This window comes from Tachysurus vachellii, chromosome 5 (assembly GCF_030014155.1).
Source record: "Tachysurus vachellii isolate PV-2020 chromosome 5, HZAU_Pvac_v1, whole genome shotgun sequence".
NCBI lineage: Eukaryota > Metazoa > Chordata > Actinopteri > Siluriformes > Bagridae > Tachysurus > Tachysurus vachellii.
In genome coordinates, this window is record NC_083464.1 from 30,335,503 (window position 1) to 30,357,003 (window position 21,501).

The 21,501-nt window shown below is 41.3% G+C and overlaps 1 protein-coding gene across 3 annotated transcripts in view; it reads left to right on the forward strand.

Moving 5' to 3' along the window:
• agap3 (ArfGAP with GTPase domain, ankyrin repeat and PH domain 3) overlaps positions 1-21,501 on the forward strand; it is a 131,641-nt gene that overhangs the window by 88,104 nt on the left and 22,036 nt on the right. For all 3 annotated transcript variants that reach the window (XM_060871068.1, XM_060871069.1, XM_060871067.1), the window contains exons 11-13: positions 598-769; positions 10,859-11,023; positions 20,399-20,560. In XM_060871068.1, coding sequence (XP_060727051.1) covers positions 598-769; positions 10,859-11,023; positions 20,399-20,560 — 499 coding nt within the window. The remainder of the gene's footprint in view (positions 1-597; positions 770-10,858; positions 11,024-20,398; positions 20,561-21,501) is intronic.

Genomic DNA, 21,501 nt, shown 5'->3' on the forward strand with positions numbered 1-21,501 from the left:
CTTAATAGCTTTCTGCGCCTCGAACTGGCTGTTAATTCCTGCAATAAAGTGAAATGAGAGCGCTCACTGGGTAATTAGCAGCGAGGCTTTTGAAGAAATTAGTGCTTTATGGTGCGCAGTAAAAACGCAACGGAGTTGGCGGGAGGCTTTTCAGGGGCCGGCATCTTTGCACGTTTTGTTTTGCAGTTGTTGTCGTGGGTTTTTTTTTCTTGCTTCCTTCCTTTTTTCTGCTGATCAGGGTGATTTTCACCTTGGCTTACCCCATTTGAGTTGGTACAAACACCCCATCCAAATGAAATGGCCAGATTTAAATGGGAATGAGCCTATTTGCGGTCATTAGCGCTAATTCTGCTAATCTGCCGAAGCAGAGATGCAGGTGAAGTTAATTGTGTGGTGTTGTTTTTTTTTTTTTTGGTTTGTTTGTTTTGTTTTGTTTTTGGTGGAAGTGGGAGATTTAAAAAGCAATCGCGACTGCTACTAGCTTGTGACCTTAACTGCTCAATTTTTGCGTAAATTGCTAGCGACGTTTTAACTCCCCGAATTAATTTGTAAGCTCTTCAAACAGATTGCTTGTGTTTGTTTTTTTATTTTTATAAGGATTACATGCAGAACGTTCACGGGAAAGAGATCGATTTGCTCCGGACGACGGTCAAAGTCCCGGGGAAAAGGCCGCCCCGGGCGGTGGCTACAGTAGCACCGAATGCTAGCCCCAAAAGCAACGGATTAACCAAGGACAGGAGCACACTGCAGCTCGGCATCGGAGCCACAGGTGAGTCTAAACAGATAGAAAAGAAGCTGTTTCTCTTGTATTTTTCCATTCCAAGTCCAATTTCCCAAAGTCATCATGACGTTAATATATCATTTTAAACTCTTATAAATCTCTAATGACCTTTGTACTGAGAGAACTCTTTCCAGAACTTTCCAGAATGATCAAACCAATGCTAAAAAGCTAATCAAAGAAGTTCCTAATGTATTATTTTAAGTCAAAGGAGTTATGTGAAGTATTACTTTTAACTTGAAAAGATTCCCGCTCTGACGTTGTCCGTGAAAAAATATCTACAAGATCCATCAATGCACTCTAAATCCGCCGGCTGTCGTCGTAACTTGTATAAACTCTTTTATAAACTTTTTTTTTTAACTAAAATATTGATCAGAACAAACGTGAAACAAATTTAACCAGTAAAAACAAGTTCATTCACCGAAGGGGAAAGGGCATGAAGGATAACGTTTGATTTAGCGATTTGATTTAAAGTTCTCAGGCTTGTGAGCCAATAGAAAGCGAGGGGGCGGGACTCTGATCTGCTCGTTCTGTTTAAAAAAAACAACAAACTGACAAAAAAATAAATTAAAAATAATGAGCTATTATTAATTATTAATTGGTGCCACACCAGACTTGATGTTGTTTTTATCTACGGGGAAAAATTCTTAATATTTATTGATTTTTTTTTTTTTCTATGCTAATATTATGTTTAGCTGGTATTATGATCTTGTTTGGAAATTTGAGAAATGCAAGCTTTATTTTTTATTTTTTTATTTTCTCCAGGTCACGTTTAATTAATTCGAATAGACTTTTGATTTGTTGAGATTGCGAAGCATTTTGTGATTTATTTATTTACTTCTTATGAAATCCTCCTTTAATTCATCCTGAATCTTCTATCATGTGGGGGGGAAAAAAATCATATCGTTTCAAATCTTTTCTAAGCATTCGGTGATACAGTTGAAAGCTCGCAGGTCGGCTTTGTTTGGTGCGTTCGCCGAGCAGAAATAAAGACGTTTGCTCCGTATTCCCTGGTGGGATTCACCCCCCAACCCAGATAGGGAAATGTGTAATTGGATTTAGGGGGTTTGCATTAAAAGTAATTAATAAAAATTAGACGGTCTGATCCGTTGGGGGAGCTGGAATTTCACCAGTCTGGATAGAGACCAGAAAAATTCAGATCACTGCTTTAATTAGTCCGTAAAGACTCGCTTCGGGTTCGTCATGAAACATCAAACCCTGTGTTTGTAAAGCGCCAGTTTCAGATGACAGCAAAAGAGAAAAGTGTGAGAATTTACTCTAGATGTATTCTAGATGTTCTTACGTCACAGATCATGGAGCTCTTTAACCCGCAGGAGAAATATTTATTTTAACATCTACGCCTCAAATTGGTTTCCTGGTCAGTCTGTAGGTTCACTGCATTGAGTTTAACTGAGCTCGTTAAATTAGATTAGTCCTGAGGAGCGAATACTGTTTAGAATATACACACACACACACACACACACACACACACACACACACACACACTTAACTACTTGCCCTGAGTTCCTACACTCCATAATGCACTACATGTACACTACCTGGTTTGAGACTTGAGCCCCAGACACAGAGTGACTGTTACATATCTGTTGCTGATAAAAATCCAAACCATCGAAGCATCAGCTTTTGAAGGAAATCAAGATGCAGACAGTTTTCGCAAGAACGTTCTTAGTTAACACTCAAAGCGAAAGGTGTATTCAATCTACTACAAACTTGTTTTAAACCTGGCGAAGTGAGCAGGAGAACTTTCTGCGGTGTAAGAGGAATAGAAAATTCCAGTTCGTTCTCGGTGTTATTGGATTCTCTCTCTCTTTCTTTCTTTCTCTCTATCTTTCTTTCTTTTTTTTTTTTGCCCCCAACTATCTGTCTGAGCTGGTGTTAATTTCCACTCCAGAGAAGGGGAGAGAAGGCTGCGGCTCTGCGTGGCTCTCCGCCCGAGTCCGAGCCCTACACTTGATTATGCAATCTGATTTTGATTTCATTAGGCATGCAATTGATGCGAGCGAACAAAGGGGTAATTTTTCATTCATGGCACTCTAGCTGAGCGCTGTCGTTCCCTTTCGCCTGTAATTCATCCCCCCCTTTTCTCTCTTTCTCTCTCTCACACACACACACACACACACAACTGCTGAAGAACCATTAGGGATGCTTTAGGAGGGAGGTGGAAGGGAGCCGTTTGAAAGATAGAGAAGGAACACGACGGGAGGCTAAATGAATGAACGCATGTGTCCACGGAGTAAAAAGGAGTCTGTCTACACGAGGCCCGTCCTAATCTTTCTGCTAAGTACTCACCGGAACCGTTTTTAAATACGACGCCTCGCTCTTGTCGCCGCAGACAGCTACGTGATAGCAGAGCCATAATAGTCCTGCCATTCAGCCGTAATCGATGACGTCTGACTGAGCCGCAGAGTCTTGAAACGCATTCGTATGTGCGATAGCGTCATCTCAGAGCCCGACGTATTACACGCTGCTTATCAGGAACAACGATCGGAAAGACATCTGACACGGGACTCGACGTTTTCTTGTTGGTAAACGTTACGGAAACGAAGGAAAGAAAAAAACGCAACATTTCGCTGAGATTATAACAAATGTCACGTATTTAAAATTGCGACATGTTTAATGTTAAAGGAAAGGTTTCACTTTATTTATGAAGGAAAAAGGTTACACATCTTTTCCCCTGACGCATATCAGTAGTCTGTGATTTTTTTTTTTTTTAAAAATTCTTCAAATGGGACGAACAAAACTTTCCCAACTTTTATTCGGACAAAGCGTAAAAATTAAAACTTGTTTTAAAATGTATAGAGACACCTTCCATAAATTTGACCGATCTTAACCGTATCAACGTTTTGTTTGCATTTAAGTTTTTAAAACAATTTGAACCAAATTTCTTAACCAAACAAGTCTGTGAATCTCGCTTATTTTCCGGTTGGATACTTGGTTACGATTCTAAGTGTTAGCGATGCTGTTTAACATCGTCACGCGTCATTCCGGTCTTCGTCCCCGACACGCACTCGAGCGATACCCTATACAGACAGACAATCCGACCCGGTCTTCCCCTCCGTCTCATCTCCACCCTTCCCCTTTTCCCCTGCATTAGCATGGACGCCTCATTATCCTCCACACTTGTACATAATGGCAGCAGTCGCTCTCAGGGGTCAGGACTCCGCGGCCCCGTGACCACACGCCTCATCAGCCGTCTGAAAAGACACCAAAACCAGGAGGAATGAAGAAAAATGGCTGCCCCCCCTTCCGCTAATCTGCCCTCTTCACTAATCGTATCTAAATTCTCGCCCCTGCAAGATTGCTTTGTTCTTCTGAAGCCTGTTGTTATTTTGTGGCAAAATAATCACGCTTTCGCTTTTTAATTTCTACCCTAAATGTTTTTCCGTAACGGCACGTCACAAAGTGGTTTATTCCTTTTCTGCTACAGCAGTTTATTAACAAATAATTAAAGAATGACAGGTTGTGGGGTGGGGGGTGTTATATCTCAGGTACTTTCATTGTTGCCAAATTTTATCTATTAATTAAATAAAGTTCCTATTTGCATTCAAGTTGAAGACTTTTAAATAACATCATTTTTAACCTCTGTATTTATTCAAAATACAAAGTTGGGAATAAACCTAGAATAAAATCTAAATATAAAATAAAAGCCTCCGTGTTGCTTTTGTGCGAAATCAACACACAGCAGTAAATTCAAGTTGGAAATTTGACATTCATATTTATCCCTAATGAGCGAGCTAGAGGTGATCATGGAGGGGGAAAACCTTCAGAAGAACCGGACTCAAAAGTGAACTTAGCTCTAAAACTAAAATGATTAATAATCGAGTCACAGAATCTGTCTAATGATGGAGGAAAAAAACCTGGCCACAGCAGTCTGAAGCCACCTACATGGTCTCGAAGTGGAACCTTCTACATCAAGGGCAGTGGTGGCTCAAGCGGTTAAGGCTCTGCCAAGCAACCACTGTTGGGCCCTTGAGCAAGGCCCTTAACCCTCTCTGCTCCAGTGGTGCTGCATCATGTCAGACCCTGCACTCTGACCCAAACCTTCCAAAGTTGGGATATGTGAAGAAACATTCTATTCTATTCTATTCTATTCTATTCTATTATTCTATCAATCCCATGGATCTCCATTCTTGGCTGGATCAGGCAAGTCAGGAGAGCAGGATCTCTGGGATCTCATACAGAACATGTCTGTGTACAGATAAAAGCACTGCGCTTCATGCTACTACATTAACCTACAGCTGAGGAATCGTCACACAGATCAGTTAAACCGTGTCCTAAAGCATACTTCACAAATTCATGGGGCAAATTAGATAACAAGATAAGCTGGAAGATAATACAGCCACCCTTCCCCCAGCCCGAGCCGTAATCACAGCGACTAGCTAATGCAAGAATTCGAGAGCTATGCAAATTGTTTGTAATAATCGTTTCTATAGTAACAGCTTAGACCAGGGCTTGACGAATCGTCTACATAACGAAATAGTTTGTTTTGCGGATACGTTGTTGCGGCAACTTCACACATCCAGCTAGTTGTTGTATTATGAAGTTCCTACTGCTGGTTGCCATAGTAACAACGTTTATCGGTAGGTGGCGATTTTAGATTTTTTTTTGCAGCTGTATATAAATTTCAGCAGTGAATATCTGCATCGTATCATACGAGAGGAAGGAGAAATTTCAATTTGTTCACGCCCACCGCTCGTGTCCCCGGAAGCCTTGGCTTGTTTTCCAGCTTATTTTTGAAACCGTGTTAAATTTGGCATTAACTGAGCTGGCGAGTTATAGAGTAGTGGTCATGATCTCATGGTCGTGTGTGTGTGTGTGTGTGTGTGTGTCCGGGGTTACGGAGTGTCAGTCAGCTATCTCTGGAGTTCTAATAACCCCGACGACATGTGTCTGAAGTGGCGACGCGGGAGCGAGTACAGTGCTCTACCCAGTATTTTCCTCTGATTATTCTCTCCTTGTAATTACATTATCTCCCCTTTTATGCAGAATTGTTCGCCAGGGACTAATTGATAGAGACATGTTTAATTCATCAATCATTAGCATCAAATTTGACAATTAGAGATGATTGTTGAATTCCTGATGGAGATGAGGCGAGGTTAGTCAATTATTTGTTCTCTCTCTCTTTCTTTTTTTTCCCCCCAAGTTAAAGTAGTGCATATATTATTTCACATTATTAAAAAAAAAAATAATAAAAGTCATTTCTGCTTATTTGTGACCGCAAATAAACACCAATTCTTGCCTTAATTGTAAAGTTTGGCTTAATTTTGACTTGTTTGCAGAAGCTACTCTCGCGTAAAGAGGTTTCTCAAAAGCATCAGGCATTCAACAAAGTTCTATTAAATGCTCATCGTGTGTTCGTTGTTTGTTTTGATTTGTACCGAGGGTAAATTATTGATTGAGTCATTCTGAGTGCTCAGAAGGTGGTGATGATGATGATGATGATGATGAAGTGAGAATTTAAGTTAAAGCTGCAGACCTTTCTGCTTTCCTTCATGGTACTTCAGGGGGATAACAGTAACAGTCCACTTCATCACACCACCCTGTTGTTGAACATTTTCTTTTCTAGCGTATCGTGTTAGAATTTAAAACTTCGTCACATCACATAAACATCGCCACTTTTATCATTTGTAAAAAAACAAATAAGATTAATAGATAAAATATGATTATTTGAATAAAAGAGGGACTTTTTAACTCTTTAGCCCTATACGGACGGGATTAGTTTTACGTGGTGACGTGGAGTAATGCAAGTTTACCTCAGGACGCCTGTAATATAAATTAGCCAATCCGCACGGGACAAGACATCTCAGTAAAACTAGCAGAAGTGGGAGGGGTAACTCGCTTTACGCACCACAGTAACCTCCTTGTCGTCATGTGCGTATGACGTTGCTTCCTGTTATCACGTGCGCAAACAGACAACATGGCGCCTCCATGCTTGCAAAACGCGCCAAAAACTACTTTTAAACAGGAAATGACGGAATTTTACCGTACATATTTACAGCGGGTCTATTCGGACAGGATTAGTATTACCTGAGGTAATTTTTCCGGACCTTTTTACAGAAGGTAAAAGTCGCCGTAATCTTTACTGACATTGTCCGTAATGATTACCGAGATGGCACATTCGGACGGGACTAAAATCACCGAGAAGCTCTGGTAATAATTACTTTACCCCCACGTCCCCATGTAAAACTAATCCCGTCCGAATAGGGCTTAAGACACAATAAAATGGCAAAAAAAATTTGTTTAATTTTTTTTTTAAACATCAACACATCCGTTTTGCTTTCAATTTCAAATATCGTGATGTGTGTGTAACATGTCACAGAATCGACCCCGAGTATTCTGCCATGATCTGCGTGTCACATCACCCCCCCCACCCCCTTAGTAATCACTAATCATCTAATCGTGTAATTGTCTAATTGTAGGTGATTAGTGCAAGTATATGGAGCGTTCTTTTCACACCCAATCAACAAGACCTTAGTTCGCTTTCTGCCCATTCAAGCTGACATCAAATGTTTGCTTTTGTTTTTTAGATATTATATACTATTTCAGTTGTTTTCTGTTTTTTTATTTTATTTTTGAAATTCACATTTTATTATTTTATTATTATTTTTTTTTAATATAGGAAATTACCACAATGTTTTATTTCTCAGATCTTAAACAAATAGTTTTTTTTTTTAATACGTTTTTATTTTTTATTTATTTATTTGTTTGTTTATTTTTAATCTTTGTGTTTAAAGTTTTTGTTGCTGTTTGTCCATTGGTGTTTATTTGTTTTTTTGTTTTTTTTACACTTAAATGTTTTTTTTTATATTCTGTAAATATACATAGCATATAGTTTCCATGCAGTTATACAACTTTGAGGTTGAAGAATTTTATTTTTGTAAACAAAATTTCCAAAATTTCAAATTTCCTTTTCCCTTTTTTGTGAACATTTTCTGTCAGCATTGGAAGCTGAAAGCTGTCTGAGATGACGTTTGCTAGCATGTTAGCATGTGTCTCGTCTCCTCCGAATCCGTTTCCCTCGAGCGGCGCTCAGAGTTAAAACAATGTGTAGTAATTACCAGTGGCATCCAGCAGCAGAGGCGTCTATCTGAGTGATAATCGCGCCGCGGCTTTATTTAATTTCGTCCCTTCTCGCTTAAATACGTGGCGAGAGATGCGCAAAGAAGCAGTCAGAGGCAATATTATGACAGAAGTAATAAAACGTTCTCGTCAACAATGCGGTATGTGATTACACGTCTGCGAAAGTGACAGGCGTAAGAATACCCTCTATTCTTTCAATTACTAACGAATTGCTCCTGATTGTGCCGAGGCGTCTCCTCGCTCGGCGCTAACGCTAAGCAAACCTCAGCTAGCACAGGCTCTTGTTAGCCTAATGCGTCGTAGCCATTAGCGGGAGTAATAAGTGTATCAAATTCGCATAATCATGTCTAATTAGTGTCGGTAATTATCTTGTTGGGCGCAGGAATATTAATCTTGCCGTGCCCGTAGGGGAAGGGCGTCTCTCGGAGGGAGGGAGCGGCAGAGAGCTCCTGTCTCACGCTGAGGAGCGTGCTCGCTAAATTAGAGCGATGGAGGGAGGCAACAGGAAGAGAGAGCGGCAGAGAAAGGAAACAAAAGACAAAACAGAGAAGTTAACTGCAAAGTGCGTCAAGACAGATGGCCGAGAACGTGCTCTTTTTTAATTTTTTATTTAGAGGGGGAAAAAAAGTTCTTTAGGATAATTTCTGTGGACCATCTGCATAGCTGTTCTCAAATTCTTGAATAAGCTAGTCGCTGTGATTTCGGCTCGGGGGAGGGGCGTCTGAACGATCAAACAGCTTATCTCGTGATGTTCGAGCGTCTGATATCCTCCTCGAATGTCAACAAATGGAAGAGTAGCAGGTTTAATGACTTTGTGCATGAAGCGTGGGAGTCGAATTAGACGGTAAAGCTGACGTAAGCGACGAAAACGTCTCACTAACCGTTGAAGGCCGCAATACAGACAGGATCTTCTCTTTTTTTTGTTCTTCTGGGTTTGTTTGTTTATTTGTTTGTTTCTAAATTTCTACATTTACAAGTCGAATAAACTTTAAAGTTTTTTTTTCTTTAACAGTACAATTTAAAGTGGCCCTAAAAATGACCTAAAAAAAGAATCTGTTCCTAAAAAAAAAAACCCTTCCGAAGAGCCTCTCAAAGACGCCTCTCAAAAAATAGGTTTCACCAAAAAAAAAAAAAGCGCCCAGACAAAATAGCAAAACCCTCTCCAAAAATACACCTCTATAAAAATAAAAAATTCATTAAAATTTGATTCTCAGTGAAACTTTTCCAGAAAATTCCATTGGTCCTAACCGACCTCTCCAGAAAATGATTCCTCCCTAAAAAAAAAAAAAAGAAGGAAAAAAATTCTAGAAAATTGCCCCAAAACACCAGCGTTATTTAAACATAACCCCAAAAAGTTACACCTCTAACCATTTGCACACAGCTTTTTGTTGTTTTAATGATTCATTATGACCTGAACCAAATCATTAAATGTTTTATTTATTTATTTAATTTTTCCCGCCACCTTCAGTAACCTTCAGGTCATAGCGAGGCTTTAGAGTGTCAGACAAATAATGTAACAAGCGTCATGTCGTGAAAACAATTAATAAACGGGTCATTTTGACTTGAACCAAAGGGAAAAATCATTAAAGTGTTGTCGCTAAAATGTTTGAGAGGGCCAGCGTGTGTTTTTTGGGAGCAGTGGGAGCGGAGTGAGAGGACGCCATGCGGTGCCCGCCCCGGCCTTGGCGCTAATGACGGGCGCCTCTGATTGGAGGCAGGCGGGAATGCCGCTGGGGTAGATGGATGTGGCTGGCAGCGAGTGGGGGGGAGAGCTAATTACTGTTCCGAGTGTATCTTGTTAATTAAGGGCTAATTAGTGGCAGAAACCGAGAGGGGGAATGAGAGAGAGACGAAGAGAGAGGGAGGGAAGGAGAGAGCGGAGGAGGAGGCGACTGCTCATGTAGCGCAGAGAGATGAACACGGGGAAGTGGCAGACCCTATCACGGAGAGAACGAGCAGCCGTGAGACAAATGGAGAGGACGTGTAGCGCATCTGTAGGGGAGGAAAGTGTACAATCATTAATCACAGAGCATGATGACTCCAGACAGCTTGTTTATTATTGATGTATATTTAACAGCACACACTTCAGGCACACAGGGTCAAAAAGAACCTCAGAAAAATGCCCCCGAAAATGCTCCAAAAAACACGACTGACGCACAAAAACTACCCCAATCACTAACACCCCCATAAATAAATGGCTGCAGCTTCACAGAAAAGCCCTTAATAAATTCCCTCCCTGCATATTCTCCTAATGCCCCCAAATAAAATCCATAAATCTCAACTCTTAAGAAATCTTACAGCTGCCTCCAGAAACAACCCACAAAAACATGTTGCCAGAATATTCCCTAAAAATACCCCTTCAAATTATCATTAGTTATATATTACGGTAAAAAAAATTAACCTTAAATATCTCTTAAATATTATTATTAATTATATATTAGGGTCAAATTTCAGAAAAAACTCCTCTGTAAATATATGCCACCAAAAAAAAAAATACTAAAATAATGCCCCAGAAATCACAAAAAAATAGACATCTAAAGCGACCCATGATCCACCCCTAAATATATTTGGATACACTGGTTGACCTGAAAGTACTGAAATAAAATATATGACTAATTCCATTCAGACTCAGAATCTTATCAGTGATCTGAGCAGAAAACACATACACCTGAGTAGGGTTCAGCCGTGTGCAAAAGTTTACGCGCCCTGGGGACAAAATGAGGATTTAATTACAAGGATATCATTTTGTTGTGTAAAGTTCTGTGTTGTGGTTTTTTTTTTTTTTTTTCAAGATGATTATTTTCATTGAATGTTCCATCATGTTTTCTTTCTTTCTTTTTTCCTAATAAGAACACCCTTGACTTTTCTAAAAGGTTAGAATGGTTCATGTTTCTTTATACGTGCCAATAATTATGGAGCCGTTTGTGTGTTGTATTTGTATGAAATGTAGAAAATGAATCTTTCTCTTTTCTCACTTAGGCGCTTCGCACTCGAACAGCAGCACCTCTCTGCAATCTGGAGGCGTGGCCTCAGGACTGGGTGTGGCCTCTGTGGGCGGGGCTAAAGAGGGAATGCATCAGCGCTCTTTCTCTGTGTCCAGTGCTGAGCAGTGGAATGAAGCAGTTAACACGAGCTGTGCTTCAGGTGTGTCACACACACACACACACACACACACACACACACACACACACACACACACACACACACACACAGGATATCCACTGCTTCCAAAAACACGATGTCAGTAACTTTTATTTAGAATCTGAATACAACCTTAGATATTTTGTCTCTCTTTCTAATAGTAAAATTAGTACAACAATTTGTCCACATTTTAAATTCTTGTTATTGTTGTTGTTGTTATTAATAGGGATTTTTTTTTTAATTATTGTCGTTAGTTTTTTAATTTCTTTCTTTTATTTTATTAGAAATAAAAACAATGCTATTTTTAAACAAAACATATGATTGTTTTTTCTGTCAGTATTTGTTTATCGTTAGATTTACTATTCTTATTGGTTTACTGTTGTTAGTATCTTAGTGTCTGTTATAATTTGTTAAATAATATTCATTTTTTTTAAGGGTGTCATTATTATTAGTAGTATTTGTTTTTATTTTCACTAGTACTATTAACAGTTTAATTGGTTGTATTATTATTATTATTATTATGATTATTACTACTATTGCACAGTTGTTGCTATGGTTACATCTTGACGGTCATTAGCTTACTTTGCTCTTCTTGTTTATCTTGTAAATGATTTCTTTCTGTGTAATTAAGCTCGTTCGGTTTAATTGCGCCAGCGTAGCTATGGATCGACAGGACGTTTCCCATATAATTAAACAAGTCAACGTGTTTAACGCCAAGCTAGCCGCTTGCCGAGCAGCGGAAGGGGTCGTGGTGGTTGTGGTGAAGGGGGAATGTTTGGGGGGTTCTGCAGCGTGTCGTTCAGGCGTCGTGAGGCTGAATTGATTCATTACAAAAGTTTTTTTTTTGTGAACCGTGTAGAACTTATCACATGTGAATTAGTGCTTTCAGAAATGGAATCTGTAATCATCCTAATTCAGTAATTACAGCTTTGTTCACAGACTATCTCTCTCTCTCTCTCTCTCTCTCTCTCTCTCTCTCTCTCTATTCATTCCTTCTTCCTGTCAGTGCACTTGACTGAAATCAAATAACATATTTGCCAGGCGTTACAACAGTGCGCCCCCCCCTCTCCCTCTCTCTCTCTCTTTCTCTCTCTCTCTCTCTCTCTCCCTCTTTCCTTTCTTCCACCCATCCTTCCTTCCCTTCTTCCTTTTTCCCTCCTGTGTGGGGGAAAATGAATGTTTTACGGGGGCAACATTCATCACTGGTTATTTCCATCTCTTTGTCGGCTGGCAGTAAAAAAGCACTTAAATGCACATCAACAGAATAACAGTCATTTCCATGCATGTTTGCACACTCGTTGTTCTCATTAGTGGCTGCTTCATCGCTCTCTCTCTCTCTCTCTGTCTCTCTCTCTCTCTCTGACATACACACACTTAACACTTTTTCTCTTTCTTCATGTCTCTCTTTCTCTCGCTCTCCCTCACACACATACACACACATTTCTCTCTCTCCCTCTCTCTCCCTCTCTCTCTCTCTCTCTCTCTCTCCTGCTAGTTTAAAGAGCACTCTTTACGAGCGCACACACTGTGGCCCCGTGGTGCTGCAGACTGAACACATCACACACTCGCCCTTCTCACTTCTCACTTCTCACTTCTCTCTTCGTCTCCCCGCCTGTCGAACAATCAATTTCAGCCGCCATCGGCCCCCCGCCTGCGCCCATCAGCTCCACACCCCAAAGCAGAATTACTCGCAGGGCCGCTGCCCTCCCAATGAGCTCTGCCGCACTCTGCATGTTTGTTTGTGTGTGTGTGTGTGTGTGTGTGTGTGTGTGTGTGTGTGTGTGTGTGTGTTGAACCGTTCCCATCAGAGCCTTTATTCCCATCACAGAAACATTAAGGTGGACGTTTATGCCAAAATGGTTTATAAATATATGTTGTGGACAGGTAGTTTTTATCCAGTTATAGTCTCTCTATCTCTCGCTCTCTCTCTGTCTCTCTCTCTCGCAACCTCTCTCGCACTCTCTCTCGCACTCTCTCTCTATCTCTCTCTCTCTCTCTCTCTCTCTCTCTCGCTCTATCTCTCTCGCGCTCTCTCTTGCTCTCTCTTTTTCTCTCTCGCACTCTCTCTCTCTCTCTCTCTCTCTCTCTCGCTCTCTCTATCTCTCTCTCGCTCTATTTCTCTCTCTCTATCTCTCTCGCTCTATTTCTCTCTCTCTATCTTTCTCGCTCTCGCTCTCTTACTCTCTCTCGTGCTCTCTCTCTCTTGCTCTATCTATCTCTCTCTCTCTCTTGCTCTATCTATCTCTCTCTCTCTCTATCTCTATCTCTCGCTCTCTCTATCTCTATCTCTGTCTCTCTCTCTCTCTCTCTCTCTCTCTCTCTATCTCACTCTCTCTCTTACTCTCCCTCTAATATCTATGTAAATCTCTTTAAGCCATAACAGCATGTTTTATGAATAACAAAAACCCAAACTTTGTACTTTTTATCCATTTCTGGTAACATTTACCTCAGGATCAGGTGTTAGATGTTAGAGAAGAATTAGAGACGTGAACCTGTACCTTTAAACTCGAACAGTTCTCAAGTCTTTTCTTTCTTTTACACCACAGTAGATTGCAACGATTAGCACACGCTGTTTTTATCTGTTTTGTAGTTACATTTAACTGCATGTTCTCTACAGCAGAGTCGTTAAAGAACGACGCGTCTCTTTTTATCCCTTTATAGTTACTTTTACATGTTGTCCATGAAACAACAACTTCTTTCCTTCAACATACGGAAGTGATTTAAAAGAACGCAAGGAACTGCACACGGATCAGGTCTCACGTCTTTAAAAATAAACAATGATGATTAAAGTCTTAGAATGTGTGTCTGATCTAATCTAATCTAATCTAATCTCCAATTATGTTTTCCAAAAAAAACAAAATCTCCAGCATGTAGGTTCTCGATCATTTTTCAGCCAGGGACTGCTATTTGGAAAATATTAACATTTATATGGGGGAAAAAAACAAAAAACTTTTTTTTTTATTCTGGAAATTTTCACTTTTCTTTTTAAATTTCCTTTTATTTATTTATTTATTTTTTTTCCCAACATTTTTAAAAATGCCTACATTCTAATTTTTCCATTTTTATCTTTAGATATTTAACATTTTTTTCTGCATTTAATTTTATTTCCACTTTGTTTTTCAACATTCTAAAAAAAATTCTCTGTTTAATTTTTGTTATTACCCAATTTTTTTTTAGATATTTTTTCCATTTTTTTTTTCCAAATGAAATTTTATTTCCATGTTGTTTGTTTATAATTTGCTATAATTTGCTAGATCTTTGATGGTACCACTTTTTGAGAAATTTGTTCAATTCAAATATAATCAGCTAATTGCTTGAAACACTCAATAATGATCAATAGAGTCTTATTATCTACAATGGATTTAGATTTTTCACCACTGCAACAAAATACAATATAATCAACAATGTACCGACCCCCTGAGGTTCTCCGAGCTCCGTTTTGAGAACCCTGACTCTGGATGATCAAACGCTTCTTTTCTCTCAAATCCAATTTGGCACTTTAGCTAAAATGAGAACTCGGGTGATTGATACGTCATACATTGAATTATAACAAGAACGACTCGATTTCTATTAACGATTCTATATCGAGCTCTGCTATATTTCTGTTTAGCCGTTTTCGATCTACTTGAGTTGAACGACGGTCGTTAAATCATCCTCATCCTCCTCTGGTTGGTTGAAGGTCAGCGTATGGAATGATGGAGGAGGATGACGAGCGCTCTGAAACGTAATGGAGCCTCAAAAACGTAAGATGTTTGTAATCAAAAGCGGCGTCTCTATATTATATGATGAGTGACGTCATCTAGGAAATAAAGCCAGAGTTGGAAACAATCACTGACGGTAAGAGGTTTGTTCAGCTCATCTGAGAGACGGGTTACTTCCTGTTACCAAACCAAAATGACGCAATTGGCGGGTTACCTAGAAACGGTTTCCCGTGGTTACAAAGCTCTGATGCTGAAGACTCCATCCAATGCTCATGTTTCATAAGAGCCTAACTGTTGTCAGAGTTTTTGTCACAGAAAATGAACAGACAAAAGGAAGTATTCATCAGCGCTGTGATCTAACAAGCGGCAACCCCAACGGCTTTGAGTGTCCGAGCCTCGTTATCTACAGTAATCATATCTTCTTACTAGTACCGTTACCGTTGGCTCATGGCTCCTCTCAGGCGCTTAAACAAACGCATTTGAAAATGATTGCCTTTCGTTTTGAATTTGCGGATAGAGGGCTGGAGGGAGGGAGGGGTGTAGGGGTGTGACGCTTCCCCGTGGCGGGTGAAGAGCCTGCGAGCGCGGCCGTAATGAAGTTTGACATTTCGTTTGCCGAGAGCAGCCGCCTGCACCTTGATTAGCGCGCTCTAATTGACTATAATAAGAAGGAGGTGGTGATTGTGTTCAGGGATTTTTTTTTTCCTGTCTTTTTGATTTTTTTTCCCCATTTCCATTAATTGCTGCTATTGCCTTTGATTAGAGGCAGGAGGGGTGATGCAGAGGGGTGTTTAAAAAAAAAATAGGTTTGTCACCCTGCGTGCTCCCGGATTACCGGAGGAAGTCCGTCCACGCTTGCACGTCGACAAAGAAATGAGTTTCCACCTTTCGCCCTCATCACCAGAACACGACACCTTTTTTAAGTTCCAGTTCCTGCCGCGATGGTAATGGGCTGTAATTGCAGGATAGCTCGCCACCTTGTTCCTCCGCCTCCCGCTTGAGGGAATGGGGGAAAAAAAAAAAGCTTAGTTTCGGACTCGAATGGCTGCAGATTCCTCCCGTGCTTCATTATAGCTCCTTGACGGTGACGCTAATGCCAAACTGATCTCGCCGCACTTCCTGCCGAGCTGGCTGGCCTGCCACTTTGGCTCTTAATCTTGAAGCCGTCTCCATCAGAACATATGAGTAGTAATTAAGCAGGTCAGTGCTGCGATTTGAATAGGGGACAAATTGCAGGTTATTGATGGTTAACTAGGTGGCGAGTGGCTCCCTGGACCTCTCAATCCCTTTCCTCAGAGGATACATTAGATATAAAAAAAAAAAAATAAAAAATAGGCTAGAATATAGCAATCACATTGCAGGTTAACTCTTTATAGACTGGTAGCCATAGTGATCTGGGTCCATGCGTTTCTCTTGCTCTTGTGTCTCACATGTAGACTGTAGGATTGTACTGCAGCTATAATCGTAACTATGATCTCCTGGTCATCTCAGGACTAATTCTCAATCTAGTCGTAGTCGACATCCTTCCGATAATCCGTTCTCGTCTTCCACGCTGTAACGACTTAACATCCTGCGTTAACAATTACAACGTTCCATTTTCAGTGTATAAACGATGACGGCGTTAGATGATGTTGCATGTAATGGAAGTTGCAATCTTTTCAAAACTCTTTCTGACTGTTAATTGATGAGGGGTTTAAAAAAAAAAAGTCCCTGATTCGAAGCCGTTACCCTCCTCAGGCTTTTGCAAGCCGGTCGTCCGTTGACTGACTTTGATTGTGTGAATCAAACCATATGAATGAATTACAGGTCTTGTGTGAGAGACAAGGGCAAGCTTCCACTTTAACCTCACGCTACAAACACAATACACCCTCTGGCACCGAACAGGTTGGGTCTTCTCCCCCTCTGCGCCATACGGTGTGTGTGTGTGTGTGTATATGCGAGTGTGTGTGAACGGTGTTCTCAGGAGCCCTTCTGCCCCCAGCTGTCTGCTGTGGCTAATGATTGGTCCCGGGGGGGCTGTTGGGGAAGAGGAGTGTGGAAATTGAAACAGACGTTCGCGATGCCGAACACAACGTGTGTGGCAGCTGTGCGCCGCGCTTCTCCATTCAGAACGAGTGAGCGCGAACGGCACCTAATAGTCATGAATATCAATGATGGGAGCAGCGTTCAGAGACAAAAAGCGTCAGCTCCTGCCACGTTCTTATCGCCGTTGTAATTACAGTCTGCTTGCTTGCGGCTTCAGTCACTGTAATAATAATTGTAATAGCAAAAAAGGACTGTAACTGAGAGGATAAAGCAAAACAACGACACCTGCGCGACTGCTGTTCTCGGATCTATCTATGAATCCGGTTTCTCTTTATACCACTGTGCTGTTGCATGGTTGATTCTGATTGGTCGAGTGTACTCTTTCTAATGTGACATCAATTTGACTTTAAAAAAAGTGTCGTTTGTTTAGTAGGACGGAGTCTCCGGGTTCGGGGGGGCTTTAGAGTTAGTCTGTAGAGTTTCCATACAGGAGTTTTACTGGTAAGGGTATGAAAGTTTATAGCTGGTATAATGTAAGCAGGAACAGATACTACCTTGTTTCATGGATGTTCCTTCATTCATTCATTCATCTTCTACCGCTTATCCGAACTACCTCGGGTCACGGGGAGCCTGTGCCTATCTCAGGCGTCATCGGGCATCAAGGCAGGATACACCCTGGACAGAGTGCCAACCCATAGCAGGGCACACACACACACTCTCATTCACTCACACAATCACACACTACGGACAATTTTCCAGAGATGCCAATCAACCTACCATGCATGTCTTTGGACCGGGGGAGGAAACCGGAGTACCCGGAGGAAACCCCCGAGGCACGGGGAGAACATGCAAACTCCATACACAAGGTGGAGGCGAGAATCAAACCCCCAACCCTGGAGGTGTGATGCGAACGTGTTAACCACTAAGCCACCGTGCCCCCTTCATGGATGTTGTGCCATGTTAAATTGTATATGGCAGGAGGGTCATACACTTTTGATGTAACCTGGTCGTCAGAGCAAAACTGGGTTTGAGCTCATGTCTGGATAAGGACGTCTGCCAAATGCCATAAATCGTAATCAGAAGTCATTGATAAATTAAAATGAAAATTGTATTTGATGGAAAATGGCAACAGTCTAAGAGGAATAAGACACTTGATGTGCTGTTATTGGAAAATAGTCAACTTTAGAGGTATGACAGCTCGTCTCCAAGTGCAATCACTATGGAAAAAACACCACTTTTTTATATCAACACATAGATATTTTATAATGATGAATTTCAAGGAAGGTCAACAAAAAATGGTTGCCCTTGATGAAAAGAATTACAGTTAAACTCCTCATTCAACTCAAATCCCATTCTGTTCTGTATTCCCATCGCTTCATCATTTATTCATTATAAAGCTGTTCTAATTGGGCTTCCTCCATTGAATGGTGGCTTTCTTCATTAGCAGTCATTGGCTTCGCTTTTCTTTTTTTTTTTTTTTTTTTTTTTTAAACCAGTGTAACACTCGACTGGTTCAAAAGACAGACTGTGTCTGATTATTCGCTCTGAGTTTTGAGTTAGCGATAAATTTGTCCCTTCGTATTTCACGGCCATACAGCTAATTCATTTCAGGGATTTAGCAAACCTTGTAAAGTAATATCCTTGTTTTATCCACCGGTTAAAGATCTGTCTGTTTGTATAATTTCCTAAGTAAAGGCAGTGGAGATTTTGACCGGCTGCATTTGAGAAGATCTTGTGCCAAAGTCAAGTACTTTAGAATTCACACCAGTGTGTCATCATCGACTCATGGATGTTTGTTTGAATATCTGTCTGGATACCCTGGATGCAGCATGAGCAGCAGACCTAAAAACCTTGGGTTGAATTTGTCTCAGAGGAAGCACATGTTAACTTTCACTCACTCACTCTCATTCATCTTCTACCGCTTATCCGAACTACCTCGGGTCACGGGGAGCCTGTACCTATCTCAGGCGTCATCGGGCATCAAGGCAGGATACACTCTGGATGGAGTGCATCCACACACACACTCATTCACTCACACACTCACACACTACGGACAATTTTCCAAAGATGCCATTCAACCTACCATGCATGTCTTTGGACCGGGGGAGGAAACCGGAGTACCCGGAGGAAACCCCCGAGGCACGGGGAGAACATGCAAACTCCACACACACAAGGTGGAGGCGGGAATCGAACCCCCAACCCTGGAGGTGTGAGGCGAACGTGCTAACCACTAAGCCACCGTGCCCCCCTGTTAACTTCAAATATCTCTTAATGGTAGCTGTCTTATGATAGGTCAGAGTTAGCATGGGGTGGAAATTGGCAAGTCCAAATTGGGAAGAAAATTGGAAGGGTCAGGGTATTCCCAAATTGTTGTCATGGCAACATATCAAATGCCAACCATTCCTTAGCCTCTGACGTCACCCGTTCTTGGTACAGTAGCAAACCAGCAAGACGCTAGCCATGAATTTAGTGCCTTTCAGAGTCAACAGGGCTCTTCTTCCATCTGTGGAATTCTTAAAGGTTTAATGTATAATCCTACCATGAAAGATTTTCTTTTCGCAAAATACTCCAAATCGAGGTTTTGGAGCCAGAACCTTTAACCGTGAATTTCTTTTAAGGTTAAGGAGCGGTTGAACAGCTATGGCTAGGCAAATTATAGGTGATTACGCACTGTATGTTTTTTTTTAAATACGCCTAGCTTGAAAACGATTGCGAATAAACTAATGTCACATGCACTCCATTCAAAAAGAACTCCTGATATAATGACATTGATGTTTTTTTTTTTTTTTTAAATTAAATAACATGTTAACATTGTTCACCATCATAAAAGGTTAGTGGTATTTATGTTAATGTCGTTCAAAAATGTTAAACCAGCGTTCTCCTAGCTCTATGCTAAACCTTGTGAAGCCCAAGGCAGATGTGGAGGCTGTAGCTGAGGCTCTTCTACCCCCCACATGGGTGCCATCTTCTTCTCTTGTCTTAAAGATGGTGCTAAGCCTGCACTCCCCGAAGGGATCTTCCAAATTAGGTCTAATGTTCCGCGCCGGCTAATGGTTGTCAACGCCATTAGAATATGCAGCGTTTGGCACCACGGGTTTTCAGATGTTCCCAGACCATTGTCCACACACACAAACACACACGCACACACACATCCACCCCAGGCCTGTTGAGATGAATAGAGTGTGTACCACCTCAATGAGCTTTTGATGCCAAGACAATAGAGGGGCTGCCAGTATCTGACACACAGTGCGAATGTGTGTGAGGGTGTAGCAATATGAGGTCCGCTTTGCCAAGGCCCTTTTGCCCCAGGACTTGTGGATAATGGTGTCCTAGGGGGATGGAAAAGTGATGTTCAAGTGTCAAGAGGCTTAGAAATATGACCACTCTTTACCTATTGTCCGTATTGATACGCTCCACACACATACAGACACACCACCATAGTTACCCACCACACTGAAGCCATTACTGAGTGCCAATTTAACATGGATCACTTTTATACCCAGTGAAATCAAGATGCAATATAATATTTTGATCTTCAACCAAAGATCAAGTTCTTTGAAAGACCTGTTGTCTGACGAGGGACCAGAAATCTCAGTCAGACTTGTGTAATGTGACTTCCTAATTGTTAACCCTTAGTTTTCTTTCTCTTCAGCCAACGGGACTTTGGATTCTCTCAGCGCCGCTTCTGGCCTAAGCGGACCTACAAGTCCCAAACTGGAACCACCTCCTTCGCCACATGCTAACCGCAAAAAGCACAGGAGGAAAAAGAGTACAGGCATTACCAAACCAGATGGGCTATCTGCAGGGAATGAAGGTAAAACATATACTCACTGATTATTCTTCAGGGTTCTTAAGGGATATGTGGATTGCTAATGGTTCCAGCTCCTTAATAGGGTATTCTTTGGGACCGTTTATATATTCTTAGGAAACAAACTCCATCCGGTCCTAGTTTGAAGGTTAGAAGGTTTCCCTTCCTTGCAATGTTAGGAAGCTAGAACCGTCGAGGAACCTGTTTTCAAAGAGAATTGCTTGCCTTGCAAATCATGATGTCCCCAATGTACCCAGGTGACCATATACCTCTTTGAAAGCATTACTGGCCCTCTTTCTACAGCTTTGATTCATGCCATTGTTCCCGGTGACGGAGATAATATGTCACTAACTCATCACCTGCGTGCCATCGCTACATCCCGTGTGACGAATGAAGACCCATAATTGGGTGGCATTGAGAAAACAAAAGTGCTTCTCTCAGGCTGTTCGCACTAAAGGGGGCCAATCAATCACGCTGATGTGTGCTGTCCTTCACAAATTGTCACCAGTGTGTCATGACGGTAATGATTTTGCTCATCGGCGTTATTGTTGCGTCAGCTTATAGCCAAATCTGACGCGGTTCCCATTCTTGGGTAGCTACAGCTAAGCCGTAAAGGTGTGAGAGGGAGACGACATGGCGCGATGCAGCCCAGCGGGAGTCCGCTGACTGATTGAAGGGTGTTAAAGGGGTTTTAATGGTCTAGTAGTGAGTGATGTCTGACATTAAGGGCCCAAGGGGGATTACAGGCATGGAGGGTTCTCATTGTTCTCCTGTATCAGGGAACAGTTTAGAAAACGGCGACTTTACATGTGGGATACTGTCAAACCCACGAGGTCTGAATGTGAGGCGACAGTCACGGCATTAAAAAAATAATAAAAAGAAAAAAAAAACTTTCTCTTTCCATCAAGAGCCGTCTCTTTCTCCTTGCTTCTTCCCTGAAACGTTCT